This window comes from Lycium barbarum, chromosome 10, assembly GCF_019175385.1.
Source record: "Lycium barbarum isolate Lr01 chromosome 10, ASM1917538v2, whole genome shotgun sequence".
Taxonomy (NCBI): domain Eukaryota; kingdom Viridiplantae; phylum Streptophyta; class Magnoliopsida; order Solanales; family Solanaceae; genus Lycium; species Lycium barbarum.
In genome coordinates, this window is record NC_083346.1 from 124,089,881 (window position 1) to 124,108,366 (window position 18,486).

Genomic DNA, 18,486 nt, shown 5'->3' on the forward strand with positions numbered 1-18,486 from the left:
GTTTTGAAAACAAAAACTATATTTTTCAAACACTCACAATTTTCATGGCCAAACAAGCCCTAAATATATCACAAAATATTTTTTTTAAAATGCAAAAATAAGGCAAACGCATATACATGAGACTATAAATGTGCACTTAAACCAATAAATACTCGCTAATCGCAATTTTGCAGCTTTCAATTAACTCGGAATTTTTTTTTACACTTGAATAATTAAAAAACAATAACTTTAACCAATAAAAATCCTTAAAAAAAGAAATTTCAAATTAAGTTTTTTTTTTTTTTAAGGATTTTCTTCTCGGCTTTACAGTTTTCTTAATTTGAAATTTCCTTTTTTAAGGATTTTTATTGGTTAAAGTTATTTTTTTTAATTATTCAAGTGTAAAAAAAAAACGAGTTAATTGAAAGCTGCAAAATTGCGATTAGCGAGTATTTATTGGTTTAAGTGCACATTTATAGTCTCATGTATATGCGTTTGCCTTATTTTTGCATTTTAAAAAAAATATTTTGTGATATATTTAGGGCTTGTTTGGCGATGAAAATTGTGAGTGTTTGAAAAATATAGTTTTTGTTTTCAAAACAACTGGAAAACTTGAAAAATACACTTTGAGTAAGTTTAAGTGTCTATCTGGTCACCTTGTAAGTTTATATGCCTATCTTACAAAACATGTCAAGTTTAAGGGTCCATCTAGGTATTAAGTCATTTTAATATGATGTGATTTTTTCCGTCTTAAGCTAAGCAAGTAGGATTTTTCTCATAACGTCCCCATCAATAAAAATATTCAACGGGTAACTTACTTTTCTTTTCGGCTGCTAATATACAATTTAGTTATACACGTCCCAACAACTACCTTCATAGCTCACCAAGAAAGGACCAAGCTAGGCAGCTTCCACTAAAGTCGATCGACCCTTCAAGGAAATTACTACTCCATTGGATTCCAATCAACAATGTTTGAGTCTTTTCCAAGTAATTCAAAGACAGTTTGTTCGTTATTCCTACTAATCTATTAAATTGCTATAAATAAACCACAAAACCCAATACTGAACCTCAAACAACATAACTCCACAAAGTCACATCACCTCGAAAAGGAACTAGTGGCGGATTTTAACCACGTGTTCACATCTTTACGAGTTCAACATAATCTAGTATTACTTCTGATTGAATTCTATATATTGTTGAGAAAAACAAGTAGATATAAATAGAGTTAGATATACATTTTAGAATCCACTCTCTGATCAACTCAAAATTCACGAGTCTATATTTTGGATCTGCCACGGAAAAACAAGCCATGGAAGCATCAACAACCCAAGAAAATGCTTTTCACTATCAATGATATGTATTTTCCTTTTGTTGGCATTTAACATTTTTGGGACTATCTACAGAGCATATATTCATGAGCAATATTCACTTCTAACTTTCGTATTATTCGTATATTTCAGCTTCTTCTTGTTAGCATACTGCTCGTGTATATATCGTCGATTTCCATTAAAGGAAAAGTCATTGAAAAAGGACATTATAGGACTTGTTATATGGTTCTTGTACTCAGCCATCATATTTGGATTTGTCGGTCAATTTTCGCCTATTTTAGGCTTACCGGCTGCTCTGTTTCTTTATGCTATTGCCATTGCTGGAAGCGTCGTTTTCTTCTTTATCTATGTTGTTTATGAGGGAGATGAAAATGAGAGTGGAGTGAAAAAGACCAGTTTTTCTCAGGGGCAATGGGATGTCATTTTGGAGAAAGTTTGAGCAGAGGCGGAGTAAGGATTTGAACTTTATGGACTTTTTGGTTTTAGGATAGCAACGTCAGGTGTCAGTAACTGAATTCTGAATTTGATTTTTGTACATATTTAGTGAATTTCTTAATACAAATATATGTTCTAAAGCTACTGACTTCCGCCGAACCTATATTTAAACTTCTAGTTCCGCACCTGAGTTTGAGGGTCGATCGAGTTGGTTTATTAGAATACAAATGAAGCCAAAACTAGCACTGCTGAAGAATACTAGTATGTAGTGGTATTGTTTATCTAGTTTTGGTAATTTTACATTTCCAATGGATTGGTAACCGAGAGGGTCTATATCTACTTGTGGCACTTAAGGTTAATTAATCAAACATGTTCTACACATAATGTGCTATAATACCTTGGTTATTTGTATAATTACTGAGGTACAACTTAGTGAAAAAGATCATAATAGTTGAGTGTAATCGAGAGACTTCCATAACTTATGATGTGATTAGATGAAGGATCTTCGAAACTTTAAGGAAGTTTGATTCTCTAACTATTACTCAGTATATTAAATCATCTGTTTAATAGTCCTATACCATTATTTGTGCCTCAAGTCTTGTCTTTTTTTTTTTTTTTTTTAATTTGTGATCATAAACTCTTCACCAACTATTTCAATTACTCAAAAACTAATTGAGAAATACTAATTAGCGTATTAGAAACCCAATCCTCGTGAAGTTAACATTTCTATACTATCTTTGACTAGCACGAACATAATTTTATACCATAACTTTACACCGGTCAGAATGCTTGTAGAGAATAATACCTTGTTTAGACTATTAACAAACTTCCATATACCATATATAACCTGGGAAAAAGGAATAAAAGGGGAAAAACCAAAGGAAGAAGAAAAAAGAAAATCAAGAATAAAAGCTCTACACAAAGGTCCTCAGGACCTAGAACTTTTAATGCGCGAAAAAACTGAACGCTTTTGCTTCTTTGGTTTAGTTCCAAAGATGAATGAATGCAGAGGAATTCTCGATTTACTCACTGCGTGCATCAGTTGTGATTGGTTTCCATTAATTCCAAATTCTTGGTCCAACTGAGTTATAGTCTTCTCAACTTCTACTTGAAGTATAGTAACACGACGAACACCAGCTTCCAGTTCCTCTCTTACCTTGTTGTTCTCTTGTTTCATGTTGAAAATTTCACCTTGGAACTTTGCAGCTTGATGGCTGCTGAATCCGAATTCGTCTAATGCAACTCTCTCCTTTAGTGCTTTCGCGATTTCATCCTGAATGCTGCACAAAGCGAAAAACTTGAGCTCTAGTTCATCTTTCAGTGATAAGGTTTGTGATAACCACAATGTCAGCTCATGCTGAATCTCCTTCATGTGTTTATATATTGGCCTGATTTCTGACTTTGTGTCTACTTTAGGGCTGTTGTTATCTTGCATTTCCTTGTCTTTGAGTTTGGATATTTCGCGCTGCAAGTCATTGATTGTATTCTTGAATTTTTGAATCTGATGGAAAGCTGAGCTGAATCTTAGCCAGAAATCCAAGTTTTCGTTTAATATTACATTAATGCTCACCCGGAGTTTTCCCTCAATTTGCGATACTGATGCACGTTGATCAACCACAATCGTCTTGATGTCTTCTTCATCATGCTCATCCTTCCTTTCTGGCAGATCCTTGTGTTTTAAGGTTTGAGCAAATGAAGGATCACATGCTAGGCATTTTTCTTCCTCCAGCTCTTTATTTTCGGACGTATTTCCTTGCTGTAAAAGACTCAATTTTCGACGTAGATTATGTATCTCCTCATTCCTCTTTGTGATAGCATATTTAAACTCTCTTATCTGAAGTGTGAGGTCAAGTTCGGTTTCTCTATCTTTCTTCTCCATATCATTCAGCTTCTTTGTAACTTCCTTATAATCCTTGAGAATTGTTTTATAGTCATTTAAGAGAATATTATCTTTATCATCCAATCCACTCAACAACATCTGTTGCCAGTTAAGTTCATCATCCTTCTCCGCAACTTTCTCTGTTTGTGTCTCATAAACACTACTTCCGGACTCATCCGAGACTTGCTCGTTGCCTTTTCCAGCTGGAGTTGGCTGCAAAAATGTGACATGCTTCTTTGTGGTTTTCTTAACTTCCCCTTTGTCACTTAGAATGGAATGTTGCTCTTTGCGAACTGTCTTATCTTCTGTTTTTATTGTACTAGGATGATCTTTTTGTTTTACGGGATCTTCTTTTAACTTGATTTCAACAAGGGTAGTCACGTCATTTAGCGATGAATCTGTCCCATCGAGCTCCTCATCTGGTTTGACACTACTCATTTTATCAGATAAATGGTCAATATTAAGACGAGCTTCAGCAAAGTGAGTTCGAAGGTTACTGTTTTGGTTTACGACGTCTTTGTTGAGGATCTCAATAGTTTGCAACTTTGCTTCTATCGCTGTTACCCTAAAATTCAGATTCTGTGTATCATCCATCAGAACTGCCTTATCGTCTTCCAAAGACTGAACTTGTTTTTGGAGTTCATCAGCTTCTCTTCTTAATTTGTCAATTAAAAGAGTCTGAGATGTAACTTCTGTTTCTAGGCTGATCACCTTATTCACAAGCTCATCGATTTTTTCAGCCAATTGTGATATCGTTAACGACTCGTTAGACCCCTTAGAGCTCGCATCAATTTGATTGTCAATCTTGTCCAACAACTCTATTTGGTTTGGGATATTAACGATATTTGTCTTTGGTTCGTCAGTTTTATTGCGAAGATACTTACGCCTAAAGGACTTAAGTTTCTTACGAGAATCTTCGATTTTCTTCAATTCACCTTGTGCTTCTTGTGTATATACATCCTGTTTCTCTTGGAGCTGAGTTAATGTTTCTTGACAGGATTGTAATGCTGCTTCGGCCATCAAGGTGCAAGCCTCGGCATCCTCAATAACTAGACCCTCGCCAAATTCGTCCTCCAATTCACATATCTTTTGCTGTTTTTCCATGATTTGGTTTTCCATTCCCCTGTACTTTTCAAGTCCATTTTTGTAGGAACTCCGTACGAACTCTTTCACAGTTTGTAAGGCCAATATGTCTTTTTGAAGCTTGTCGATCTCTTCGATAGCCTCGCTTTTTTGCAAACCAGATTTCGATACATCTTCCGTTTTGGATGATTTATTGCCTGCCCTTAGTTTTGAGGTAGTTGACATAAGACACTTCAAGTCTTTTGATCCACTTGGTGGGATTTGTGTGAAATCTTTTGGCATTTTCGGGGCACCAAATTCATCTTCCTCTTCCATTGCTAGTTGAATCTGTTCGGGGAAAATAGTAGCAATGGTGTTGTTGGCGGTCTGAAGTTCCTTCGATAAATGATCATATCGTTCAGCCAATGCGCGATAGGCACGATAGGATTCTTCCACAAAGTTTATCAGCTCTGGTCTTTTCTTGTAGTACATTTCTGCCCTTTTTGCAAATGAATCTCCATCCTCTTCAATGAGCTTAATCACACTTTCAACTTTCCCTTGCATATCTGTTAACACCACATATACGTAAATGGAGTTGTTGGTTTTCATACTCAACAAGCAAAGAGAATTTGTAAGCAAGAGAAAATGCAAGGAGAAAAAGAAAATGCACAACAGTACCATTGATCACTTTGAAACTATTGCTGGGACTCTTTGAAAATGCTGACGGGTGCCTGTCGGATCCTCTAAAAATAGTGTCTTATTTGGAGGATCCAACATGGATGCGGCAACATTTTTGGAAAGTCAGAGCAACATAGTTTTGAAAGAATCCTAGTGTTAGATAATCCTTAAGTACTATGGACCTAAATAGAGCATTTATGATATTTGAGGATTCATACAATCGACCACAACTAGCTTGAGAATGATCGAGGCGTAGTCATTAGTGCATATTATTATTGTAATAAGATTGTGTATTCTAGCAGATATTTAGAGATCTTTGGTAACATTTTTCTGCCTGTTTGTAAATTAAACAGATTATGGAGGATGAAAATCATTACAATGTAAGCAAAAAAGAACATGAACAGGAGAGAAAGTCTGGAAATATATTGCCAAAATCTTGCAAACTTCATCAAAGTGTAAGCAAGAATATTATTACTAGCCTTGTGATGACATATCATATTTATACTTGATAGTATGAACCTTCCCCCGCCCCCCCCCCCCCCCCCCCCCCCCCCCCTCTTTTTTTATAACTGTGGTGTTAGGGTAAGCTTGCGTACACCTCAATTAATTTCATGAGATATTTATTACCTCCCACCAGTACATGCATCGGACAACTCTGTCCACCAATACTTGAACATATAGAAAGAAATCACCTAATATGCCTCTAATAAAATTAAAACCTGAAACCTCATAATTCTCAACGGCCTTTCCCATCTTTCTTCTCAACAACATCCAAAGATACAATTTATATTATGCCATTTTTAATCAATGTTGTAATTTCAACCAAAAAAAGAACAAAAAATCATAAGAATTTTTCAAGACCAAAATCCCTTTTTTTTTTAGTTAAAACCATACCTTGAAGGCTTTGTTCAAGCCATTTGGATTGTTTGGTCCTAATGTGACTAGCTGCCCACCATGAATAAGCATTGCTTGCAGCTCTTTGCAACATCTTGTCAATTCTTGATCTTTTTCTTCTTCCTCTTCTTTAAATAATTAACATAATTGTTGAAACTCTTCCTCTTCTTTTTTTTTTCCCAAAAGAGAAAAAAATATCTTAGGAAAGAGGAAGAGTTTCAAACATGAGAATTGAGAAAGCACAATGAAACTTAAAAGAGAAAAAGAAAAAAAAACTCAAGAGTTCTTGTTAATTGGGAGATTAAATATAATTAATTATTAGTTTATGGTTGAGAGCTAATTTAGCTTCAAAATAAGTCATAGCCATAGCAAATTAGCAAATAAAAAATACATGAACATGGTATCAACTAGTTCCAAACGCCTTGCCTTTCCCCTAAAGGAAGAATGACAAAAATAAAAAGTTAATAACGAAAGTATTTGTCGATTTTGTTATTTACATTAGTTGATAACAGTCACCATCTATTTGCAGGAAAGTATTGAATGCTACTTGCAACAATATTAGATATGTGTCATCGGGACGAATCTAGAATTATCACTGAAGAGGTTCGAAAAATAAAAATATATTGAGGGTGTTCAAAATTCATATATGTACATAAAAAAAATGAAAATATACCTTATGCGGTATAATTTTTTGCCGAGGGTGTTCGGGCCCTAGATCCGCCTTTGTGTGTCATATTACATGTGTTTTATATGCATAAATAAAATTAAAAATAGACGGACAAAATCAAAACTCATTAAAGTCTCTATTTATTTTAGCTAGATTTGGTTAAATATTTTAGTTGTGATTTTTTTGGAGGTTGGCCTAATTTTATATCTATCACTTGTATTCTCTTTAAAATATGAACTGTCCCAACTGTTTTTTGAATCATGACACCTGCTTCTTTTTAAGGTAATTAATTCGACTAATGCAAGAAAATATTTTCCGTGTATTCGTTTCAATTCATGCGGCACACTCAGCACCTCATCTTGATTTTTCACGTCAGTTCATTCATCACTAAGGCAAATAAAAACAGGTTGAGAGTTGATCCTGATGGAAGCCCATCACAACTGGAAAATGCAGTCTCCTCCCGCTGTCCTCACCAAGGCCTTGACTCCATCGTACATGTCCTTGATCGCTCTAGTATACGTCATCGGCACACCTTTAGTCTCCAAGCATTTCCATAAAACCTCCCTCGGGACTTTGTCATATGTCTTTTCTAGGTCGATGAACACCATGTGTAGGTTCTTCTTCCTCTCCCTGTACTGCTCCACCAGCCTTCGAACAAGATGAATAGCTTTTGTAGTTGAACGTTTCGACATGAATCCGAACTGATTTTCCAAAATAGACACGCCCTTCCTCACATGCAACTCCACTGCCCTCTTCCTCATAAGAAAGAAATCAAAAAATAAAATATAATAAATTCTTATAATATTTTACTATTGTATTCAAATTATAGAGGTTTGCGTTAATCATTTCATGCTATAATAGTGATATCTAAAAGTAGAAATTATTTACCTAACTAGCTATATGAGGAAATAATCATCTCAATTTCGAATTTTCAATATCCATAAGTGTCCTTGAGAATTCGATTGTGACGACTCTCTTTAGTACCCCAGATCGGACTAGAGCTGACCAGTGGGACGGGATGGGACGGGACGGGACGGGATTTAGGGGACGGGGATTTAGGGGATGGTGGAGTGGGTCGGGATCGAGATTAGGGGGACGTACGGGGACGGGATTAGGGGATAGGAGATGGTCCCATCCCACTATCGGGGGGGGGGGACAGGATTTGGGGGGACGGGATGGGACGGGAAGGGGGATTTGGGGGGATTTTTTTTAATTTTTTCTTGGACGTTTAATTTTTTTTGAATGTCTAAACACTTAAATAATTGAACAAGACAGTGAAAAAACATCCCAAAGGCAGCCTTTTCTATTATTTATCAGAAATATGATTTTTTTTTCTAATACAATTTCAAAATTGCAACTTTGTTTTGTAGTTCAAAAGTTGAAAATCACAAAGTAGAATTGACATTAAATAAAACTACATACGCAACCACACTTTTTCTAATTTTCTGACAATCTCTTGAGGATCTTAAGTCGGAATTGGGATTTGTTGGTTAAAGTCTTCAACGTCACTTCCTGCTCCCTCAGATAAGATTGTGTTGTAATTGTAGTCATCTTCTTCATTGATCTCTGGTTGACCGCACCTTCTACGCTCCGCTCTAATCCAATCTCTAAAAATAAATATTTAGTTTGCAATTTAGAATTAGAGAGAGAGAGAGAGAGATGGCAGGAAGTTTTGTGAAAAAAAATGAGAAGAAAAGAAGGTATTTATAGTTGGAAATTGGGTTAAAATGTAAATATACTAACTTAGGGGTTAAAATTAAATATTAAGGGGGTAGGGGGATTTTGGTGAGTGTTTGGGGGGCCAAAGTGACGGATTATAGCCGTTGCCACACGGCTATAATTGCAAATGGCCGTTTGTGCAATGACTATTTTGAAACAGATTTTTTTTTTTTTTTTAAATGTGTTAACTACTTTATTATTGTATGTAGTTTGGTTAGCAAAAGGTATTGTGGCCCAGGTGGTTAAAGCGCAGGTGAGGGCTTTAAGGTCATGTGTTCGAACCTCTCTTACCCCATAATTAATTTTACCCTTTAAAAATGTAAAGGGCCGGGGCGAGTCGAGACTGAAGCGGGCCTAGCGGGATCGGGTCACACGGGACAAGCTCTAGGCCCATCTCGAGTTCGAGCCCGCCAAGCTCCAATCCCCATCCCTTATTTCCCCAACGGAACGGGGTGGGCCGGGTCGGGATTCGGGATGGGCCGGGGCGGGGCGGGATCGGGCTGTCCCGGCCCACTGGCCAGCCTTAGATCGGACCACATCATACGACGTTGTCCTTTGTTTACGAGAAATTGACAAAAACGGTCCTTTATGTTTGAGGATAACTTCAAAATAGTTCCTTAAGTATGTACTTAATAATTTTGGTTCTTTAAGTTTTCAAAAGTTAACACTTTACCCTCTATCAAATATTTATCCAACTATGTCTGTTATATTTGACATGAACTTTGAAAAATTATGAAATTAGCGCAAACTCGCATTTATAGGTGAATTTTTTTAAGTTCTTGGAATTTTAAATTTATTTCTAGAATCTGATGCAATTTTTTGAAGTGTAATTTCTACTATTTGTCATGTCATTTTACCATCTAGTGCATTTTTTTGTGTTGCATTTCTCAGAATTTGATGGACTTTAAGGTGTTTATAGTTTTGTCACTTTTTTTTTCATTATTTCCGTCAGATCTAATAGATAGGTCGGTAAATATCTTTTACAAAGACTAAAAGTGTGCATTCTCTCTCATCCAATTTAAGTGTCTTATTTTCCTTTTAAGTTTGTCACAAAAAAAGCGTCTCCTACCTATAATTAGTAAGTTGACAATTCAAACACCATACATGATAAGTTTAAAACTACAAGATTCTAAAAATATTTTGGTACATTACACACATCTTTCATTTAGAACTACAAAATTGAAAAGTCTCCACATATTTTTTTAAACTCAAGTATCCAATCAACCTAAAACATTTAAATTGAATGGAATGAGTAACTTTTAGTAAACTTAAAGGACCGTTATTGTTAAGTACATGGTCATAAAGTACCATCTTTGTCGTTTTCTCATTGTTTCACATCGACATTAATAAGGTTGCCTGATTTTGAATGAAAAAATGTGTCAGCTGAGCGTTTGACAGTTGATCTGAATGTAGTTCATCTACTCACCTACACTGATTAATTACTCATTATTATATTTACCTGTCTTCTTCAAATACCTTATTGGGTTTTTATTCTCTCTGTTACTTCTAAACTGTGTTACATAATTTTGAAGCTTCTTGGTGTTCTTCAATGGCTGGAGTTTTATCGGCTCTTAGACGTATTTACCTCACTCTTTATAATTGGACTGTCTTTTTTGGATGGTAAACTTCAATACCCACCTCTTATTTTTCTTTCCATCTTCTTGCATCTCCTTTTTTTTTTTTTTTTAAGTTACGCTAATAAAGGCGGATTTATGATTTAAACTTTATGAGTTTAATTTTTAATGTTGTTAGTATTAAAGATTCAATTTTCAAGGTTCTTAGTATTGAATCCATGTATTTTTTAAATTATGGGTTCAAGACTTACCCTTTTTTGCAATTTTAATAATTTTTTACGCATAATATATTAGATGGTAAAGTTCAATATTCACTCTCTTATTTTTCTTTCCATCTTCTTGTATATCTATTTTTTAAGGCGGATTTAAGATTCAAGATTTAATTTTTAAGGTTCTTAGCATTAAAGGCATTGTATTTTTCAAATTTTGGTTCTGACCTATCATTTGTTGCATTTTTAATAAGTTTTTACGCATAAATTTATGGTCCGTTATACGTTGGATGGTAAAGTTTAATAGCCACCGCTTATTTGTTTCTTCTATCTTCTTGCATCTCTATTTTTTTTTCTTGTCATCTTAAGATTTAAACTTTATGGATTTATTTTTTAAGGATCTTAGCACTAAAGATTTAAACTTTAAAGCTTCAATTTTTAAAGTTTTTAGCATTAAAGATTTAAACTTTATAGGTTTAATTTGTATGGTTCTTGGCATTGAAAATTTATAAATTTATGGATTCAATTTTTAAGGTTCTCAGCATTACGGATTTTAACTTTATAGATTTAATTTTTAAGGTTCTTAGCATTAAATATTTAAACTTTAAAGATTAAGGTTTTTTAGTATTGAACCTATTGTATTTTTTCAAATTATGGGTTTAGACCTACCATTTATTGCAATTTAATGAAATTTGACACATAAATTTATGTTTTGCGCTACATTGGCACCTGAGTGTAGTTAAACTTTTGATGAAATGGGTTTGAATATAGTGGTTATGGTTACAAAGATATGAATCTTTTTGGGACTGAAATATAGTTGATTGATTTGTTTTGTTTTTTTCATTGTAAGTTGATTGTAGATCTGAGATCTCTCTGTTGTTCTACTCTTTTTTTTTTTTTTTTCAATTTTAATTTGGGTAATTGGAAATTTCAGGTTGCAAGTATTTTATCTTGCTGTGAAAACTCTGAAAGAGTCTGGGCATGAACATGTCTATGATGCTGTCGAAAAGCCTCTTCTTTTAGCTCAAACCGCCGCCATTTTAGAGGTAAATCCCACCAAGACTATGTTTTAATAATGTAAATAAAAATAATAGCTGATTTTTTTTTGTGTGGGGGGTTTGGGGGGGGGGGGAGTGGGGGTGGGGGTAGGGGGGTTGGAATGCTCTTTTCTGTATAAATGTTGGGTATGATAGTATATGATTAGTTGATAGATGTGGTTGATGACAAATGAAATTCTAGTCATTTACATTTATGATTCAGTTTACCTAAAAAGGTTGAATCTTTAAGAGATATGAGGAACATCTATATTAGGAAATTTCTCCATTTAGATCTCTCTTCATATTCAAAGATGTTGGTTCAAATGTGGCAATTTTTGTAAAGGAAAGTAGCTGAAAGTTGTTGAGGTAGTTGAAACTCTTACCTCTCCTTTCCCATCATCCTTAGAATGAGTTAGTATGGGCAGAACATTCAGTTAAATTTAGTGTTGCTAAAATCTTTTTCTTTTTTAATCCCAAAAGATACTTTCTTTTTTTTGTCACTGAATTTTTTGGTTGAATGTGTACATAATGAACTACAGAATCTTGGTGGAAAAATAAACTCTAAAAGATGATACTACTCCCTCTATCCCAAAATACTTGTCACTTTTTGCCTCTCGAAATTTTTGCTCTATGAACTTTGACCAATATTTTAAGATGTATTTTTTCACCATATTTATATAAGACTTGCAACTTAGGGTACATTTCATATAGTTTTCGAATATCTAAATTTTAATTTTAAAATGTTTAACTAATATAATCCGATTTAGCTCTAAAAATTAGTCAAATTGACTCTCGAGAAGCGAAACATGACATGTATTTTGGGACGGAGGGAGTACCTCCTTTTGTGAGATCTATCTAATGAATTGCTTTTCCTTCTAAAGATTAATAATAATTACTTAATTCTAATGTGTATTTTCATTTTTAAAGAAGTTTTAGAATGTTTCATTGGTTTTTGCTGCTACTGGTATTGCATAAAGTCCTAGTTGCAACTCACGTACAGCTGGTTGTTTGTGCTGTCTCCATCCTCTTATGATATGCTAATGGATTTTCTTAATATATGTTGAACAGTGATTTTAATATATTTGTTTGTATGGTGTTACTATCATCAAATGAATGTGACCAGGATGCTAACATGTTAATTTTCTTTTTTCACATGAACGGCGGAACAGATACTTCATGGTTTAGTGGGTAAGTTTACTTGATCCCAAGCCTAAATAAGCATAGAGAGAAGATTTTGTGGTTAAACTATAGTAATAATCTATTCTTTTTCATTCGCCTTTAACTAGGTTTGGTAAGATCTCCAGTATCAGCAACTCTTCCACAGATAGGTTCAAGATTATATGTAACTTGGGGTATTCTATGGAGTTTCCCTGAGGTTAGCTTGATAATTTTCCTCGAATTTCTACATGACAATAGAAAAGTATTTTTACTAACAACTTGGCTTGTTGATGCAGCTCCGGTCTCATATTCTTGTTAGTTCACTGGTGATTAGCTGGTCTATAACGGAGGTAAGCTTACTTATTTATAAGCTTCAAGTTTTGTCTATGTTGTGATGTTTATTTATAGTAACTTGAGCTTTCAAGTCTCCGGAAAATAACTGCAATACTTAGAGCATCAATTTATTAATCAAAAAGAAAAAAAATCAGTTCTCTTACCAGATATGCTCTTTTCTACACATTATTTCCACCACACCTTGTTGCAGTGAAAGCCTCTTATTAAACAATTAAAAAAGATCGAAGATACCTCTGAATGTAGATGGAGAAAACATTATTAACTGTGCCTTGATTCTGTTTATGCTTTTCTTTTGATAAAGATTGCTGTTTAGTTTTTATGTCATGTCGTAGTATGCAGCCGAGTAACACCCTTTTTTCTTCAAATTAACCATCAGCATTAATATTTCCGCTCATTTTTTCTAGTCTTATACTATAAGTTTACATTAAGATTGATTTCTCAATGATTTGACACTCAAATGATTATGATATCGAGCTTTATTGGGCAAATGAAAAGATATAGATTCTTTATACCTTGTATGCATTTATTTCTACCTCTAGGAGGATTTGACAGTTCATGATTATAAGATTGATAAATTACCCTCAATCTTAGTTCATGGCTTGGTTGTTTTTGCTTGCAATCTTAGTTTAATTTGGTGTTATCAACAATAGAGATATTAGCCTTTATCTTCTGTATATGTTGTGGAATCTAGTGAACCTTCAAGTCTCTTAAGATCTGAGGCTGAATTGGTTAGCAACAAGTGCAAGGTTGGTGGGGAAGGGAGGGTGGGAGATAAGTAAGATTTAACCGTTCCAATCATCCTTCCGGAGGATCCTGTCTAAAGATTAATTATTCTTAAGCAAGTTTAATTATTTTTAAGCAAGTCCTAATTGTTCTCAATGAGAGGCATATGGGGATAAAGAATCAGTCTCTTCAAATAGAGTGACAACCAAGAGATTGTTTCAAAGAGAGAGATAGGAGAAACGGGAAGAGAGCAGAGGGTAGAGAGTCATTTCACAGATGAGCGAGCTAGCTTAACTATCTTTGTCTTTTGCTTTTTCTTTCTGTATTGGTAAGGGCCAACATGAATGTTGAAAGGAACAACTTCCATTAAAGCATCCCTATGCTCTCTGAAATTGTTAAACTGGATGACCGTTAAATTATTCAGAAATACTATATAGTCTATACCAGGGATAACAGTAGATAATCAAGTAACGGCTTGCTTGATGCATTTATTTTTTCTGAGGCCAAATAGTCCACCTAAGTACCTTAATATAACAAAGTTACCCATCCCTTTCTTTCTATTCACTAATCTCTCTCTGCGACCAAGGGGCCACTTCTGTTATTAACAATGCCATTTCATGACTGCTTAACTGATCATAGTCATATCCGAATAATGTGTTGATAGTTTGTATCATTTCATGGTTAAGCAACATCTTGATTATTGGTATTTTCTTCTCTGTTCAAACTTCAGATCATCCGATATTCATTTTTTGGGACAAAAGAGGCATTTGGTTCTGCACCTTCGTGGCTCTTGTGGCTAAGGTATGACCCTTTAACTTTGTGAGCCTTGTAAATGAGATATGTTTCTTATCAAATAACCACACAAAAGAGACTATCATTTCGTTAGAGCCAAAAAAAAAAAAAAAAAATCACAAGCGCATCATATATGGGAATATCAAAAGCTATCTTAATTATTGTGTTTTTCTATATAGCAGGGGTGGAAGCAGAGGGGGTTCTATTGAATCCCCTTCGCTGAAAAATTAAACCGTGTAAATAGGAGAAAAATATTTTTTCTTGCATATATATAAGTTGTTGAATCCCTCGGCATAAGATTTTTTTTTTTTTTTTTTTTTTTAATTCCCTTATTTAAGTTTCTGGTGACAGCATTGCTATATAGAGAGGACAAACAACGCCACTGTAGATGATCAAGAACAGAGCAGAATGTAAAATAAGTGACAGGAAATGTGAAAGAAAAGAAAAAGTAACTAAGATGGTTTCACAAGCGCATCATGTATGGGACTAAAATGCGAATTTATATGAATGGACAACCCATCAGATTCGTGCCCATTTTCTCTTCTCTAGTAGTGGCAATTGCCTTCTCCGGCTGGTTCTTTTTAGTTTGATTTGCACCTCAAAGCTGAAGTTTGGGTATTGATTTTCTTCGTGTAGGTATAGTACCTTCTTGTTGCTGTATCCAAGTGGCATCACAAGTGAAGTTGGTTTAATATACAGCGCTCTGCCTTACATCAAGGTACTTACTAAAACAACACGTCTCTCTTTCGACTCATAGTCTCATACAGAATAAGTCGTATACAAACATCATTAAGTTTCTGAAGAGTTTGAGAAGCGCTTTTTTCCTTTGAATATTTTCTGTCATATTTGGTTTTGCAAAATAAGGTGGAAATGTTGCCTAAACGAGTAATGATCACAAATGCACTTTTGTGTAGTATAAACACTTTGTTGTATCCATAGCCTTCCAATAGCACCCCGTTCCCCTCCTGTCTTGAGATCAAAACAGATTTGTTTTATAGTTTTTATCATGGCATCTCGGAGACACTTGTGTATAAATTTCTGCAACTATATATATCTAGTTTATTGGGCTGTTCCCACCACTTCTGATTGTCCTGTGTACAGTCCAACCACTTTATAACAGCGTCGTTTGTCCAAATATCTTTTGGCTGCTATAGCGAAATGCTGTTATAGAGAACATATAATATAACATAACATGAAATATCTGCTCCCACGAAAACTTGGGTCATTATAGAGAAATGTTACTATAGAGATGTCTGACTGTATATGCATAGTTTATCTTCTAATCTAACTAATTTTTTTTCTAGGAATCTGGGAAGTATTCTCTTAGGATGCCAAACAAATGGAACTACTCTTTCGATTACTATTATGCAGGACTTGTTGCACTCGGTATATATGTCCCAGGCAAGTATATTTCAGCTACAATTCTCTTCTTCTAAGCCTTAAACGTCGCTCTTTTTGTTAACCTTTTACCCTTCCATGTGAACAAATCCAAAGATAATATATGGCATGACACTGACCATGTTTTCTGATTTAGATTTTGATTACTTTGCTATATTTGGAATTGCAGGCAGCCCCCACATGTATGGTTACATGCTTGGACAGAGAAAGAAAGCTCTCTCCAAATCGAAAAAGGAGTAGATTCGATCGAAATGTAGCTGGTGGTGATTGTATTTGTGCTAGTGATTTAATCTGAATCAATGTATTGTACTCTGTTCAATTTATTCTTATTAATTTAAACAATAGAACAATTTGCATTTCTCTGCTCAAAATCAAGTGGATCACTTACAGTTGGTGAGTTTTCACTAGAATTAAACAAGGGATTGATAAGCTATATTTCTCGGACTCTTAAAAAATGTTGAACACCCATGTCAGATCCTCTGAAAATGTACTATTTTTGGAGGATCCGATATGCACGTTTCAACATTACTGAAGAGTCTGCACAACATAGTTGATAAGTAGTACTCCCTCTGTCCCAGTATGTTTGACACTTTCCGCTTTTCGAGAGTTAAACTTCTTAATTTTGACCGTGTGTTTGAACTTAGAATTTTTAAATTTTTTGAAATAAAATTTTCATATTTGAAAACTACGTAAAAGGTACTACAAGTCACAATAATTAATAATTTAAAATAGTTAGAAGACATGAAAAAATTACGATCAGTGTCAAACAAGTTGGGACGGAGGGAGTAGATAAAGTAGAAAAATGAGCAAAGACGGGAAGGTTAGTACTACAATAAAGAATGCAAAATTGGACAAAATTGCCAAAGTGTTATACTCTCTCTGTTTCAATTTATGTGAACTTATTTCTTTTTTAGTCCGTATCAAAATGAATGACTTTTTTCCTAATTTGAAAACAAATTCACTTTATGAATTATTTACAGCCACACAAATATTCAAGACTTATTTTGAACCACAAGTTTCAAAAGTCTTCCTTCTTTCTTAAATGTCGTGTCCAGTCAAATGGGTTCACATAAATTGAAACAGAGGAAGCATATATTACACTAAAGTTTTTGCTAGACAACTGTTTTAGTACATTTTTTTGTGCGGAATACCTATCACCGTCAAAGACACTGTTCTTTAATTTTTGTCCCTCAAATTGGTGGCCTTTTAGTTTTTATTCTCTGCTAAAGATTCCTTAATTTTGAATTCGAATCTCCGCTTAGTCAAAAACTCTGCCTTAAGGCAAAGTTTAAAACTCTGTCTGATCAAACTCTACCTGATCAGGCAAACAAACTCTGCCTTAAGGTAGAGTTTTGCCTTCAGGCGTGGCTAAACTCTTCATTAAGGCAGAGTTTTGTCTTATGCTTGAAGGCAAAACTCTACCTTAAGGTAGAGATTTGCATTAAGGCAAAAAAAAAATGGAGGACTTACACAAATAGCTACCTTTTAATAGCTTCTAACTAGTTATAGCTATAAGTTGAAAATTTACAATTTGTAGCTGCTTTTGGCTGTATTTTAGTTGTATCTTGAATTTTTGAAATACAGAGAAATACAAAACACGTTAGAGTAAATTTAGGCTCTATTTTTGGAACATATTTTTTAAAAAAAAATTCTTAGAGAAAAAATAGGCTATATTTTTGGAACATAATATTCTTTTCCTTTTTAAATAGTAAGTCAAATTAAATCAATCATATTTCACACAAATCACTGAAGAGTAAAATCAGGCCCTATTTATGGAACAGTTTTAAAAAAAAAAAAAATTATGGGATTCAATTCAAAACTTCCATAAATCACGCATAACGGTTGTTCTTCCATAAAACCTTATGAATCTCTCTCAACTTTTATCACAATCAAAACTTTTTTAATTCAAAAACCACTAAAGATCTAAAAACTTCCAAATACAGAAAAATATACACTGAAATATAATGAAATATGGTTGACTGTCTAAGAAATATAGAGTTGTAGTATGCGTATATACAATGAAATATATCAGAAACTGTTTCATAAATTAGAAATACAAAATGCAGAAATACATTGAAATACAGCGAAATACAAAAGTCGTGAAAACAAAGTGTAGTAAAAATAGGCTCTATATTTGGAACATTCACTATATTTACACCAAAAACAAAAATACGTTGAAATACAGCGAAATAATATACTGAAATACACAGAAATATACTGAAAATTAGATATATTGTTTGTTAATACACAGAAATTTACTGAATTATACTGAAACATTTTATCAAACACTTGGTGGGCATGAAGCTCCACAACTCTCATCAATGATGTTTTCATGGGAAAGAAGCGAGTCGTCTCAGATTGCTACAAGAAGGATGTTATCCGAAGATTGCCTTACATTTGAAGCTGGAGCTACTAGAAGGAGTGGTGGCATATCATAGTAGTCAGATTGAAAAATCTAGAAAACCTTGACATCTGCTCAAGCCAAGTTTTTGCAGCTTCAAATTCTAGATGAAGCTTTGTCCTTACTTTTGGGTATGGGCTACAAAGAACGAGATGTCAAGAGAGTGTTGCGCATGAACAATCAAGTAGTAGAAAGTGTT

At 34.2% G+C, this 18,486-nt stretch overlaps 2 protein-coding genes across 2 annotated transcripts; one reads left to right on the plus strand and one right to left on the minus strand.

Moving 5' to 3' along the window:
- Positions 1-2,454: 2,454 nt before the first annotated feature.
- On the minus strand, positions 2,455-6,751 carry LOC132615632 (kinase-interacting protein 1-like). The gene is made up of 2 exons (XM_060330251.1): positions 6,256-6,751; positions 2,455-5,249 (listed from the first exon to the last, which is right to left on the minus strand). Exons 1-2 carry the CDS (start codon positions 6,347-6,349, stop codon positions 2,671-2,673), a joined length of 2,673 nt encoding a protein of 890 aa, XP_060186234.1. The 5' UTR covers positions 6,350-6,751; the 3' UTR covers positions 2,455-2,670.
- A 3,232-nt stretch (positions 6,752-9,983) lies between these two features.
- On the plus strand, positions 9,984-16,257 carry LOC132614748 (very-long-chain (3R)-3-hydroxyacyl-CoA dehydratase PASTICCINO 2). Its single transcript, XM_060329274.1, has 10 exons — positions 9,984-10,050; positions 10,174-10,261; positions 11,359-11,470; positions 12,631-12,649; positions 12,748-12,836; positions 12,916-12,969; positions 14,427-14,497; positions 15,125-15,206; positions 15,793-15,893; positions 16,060-16,257. Exons 2-10 carry the CDS (start codon positions 10,191-10,193, stop codon positions 16,124-16,126), a joined length of 666 nt encoding a protein of 221 aa, XP_060185257.1. The 5' UTR covers positions 9,984-10,050; positions 10,174-10,190; the 3' UTR covers positions 16,127-16,257.
- Positions 16,258-18,486: the final 2,229 nt, after the last annotated feature.

Coding starts and splice junctions, on each gene's coding strand:
- LOC132615632 (XM_060330251.1), bottom strand. CDS start 6,349: ATGTTGCAAAGAGCTGCAAGCAATGCTTATTCATGGTGGGCAGCTAGT. Junction 5,250..6,255: donor GCTTGAACAAAGCCTTCAAG/GTATGGTTTTAA, acceptor TGGTGTTAACAG/ATATGCAAGGGAAAGTTGAA.
- LOC132614748 (XM_060329274.1), top strand. CDS start 10,191: ATGGCTGGAGTTTTATCGGCTCTTAGACGTATTTACCTCACTCTTTAT. Junction 10,262..11,358: donor TGGACTGTCTTTTTTGGATG/GTAAACTTCAAT, acceptor TGGAAATTTCAG/GTTGCAAGTATTTTATCTTG. Junction 15,894..16,059: donor GGTATATATGTCCCAGGCAA/GTATATTTCAGC, acceptor AATTGCAGGCAG/CCCCCACATGTATGGTTACA.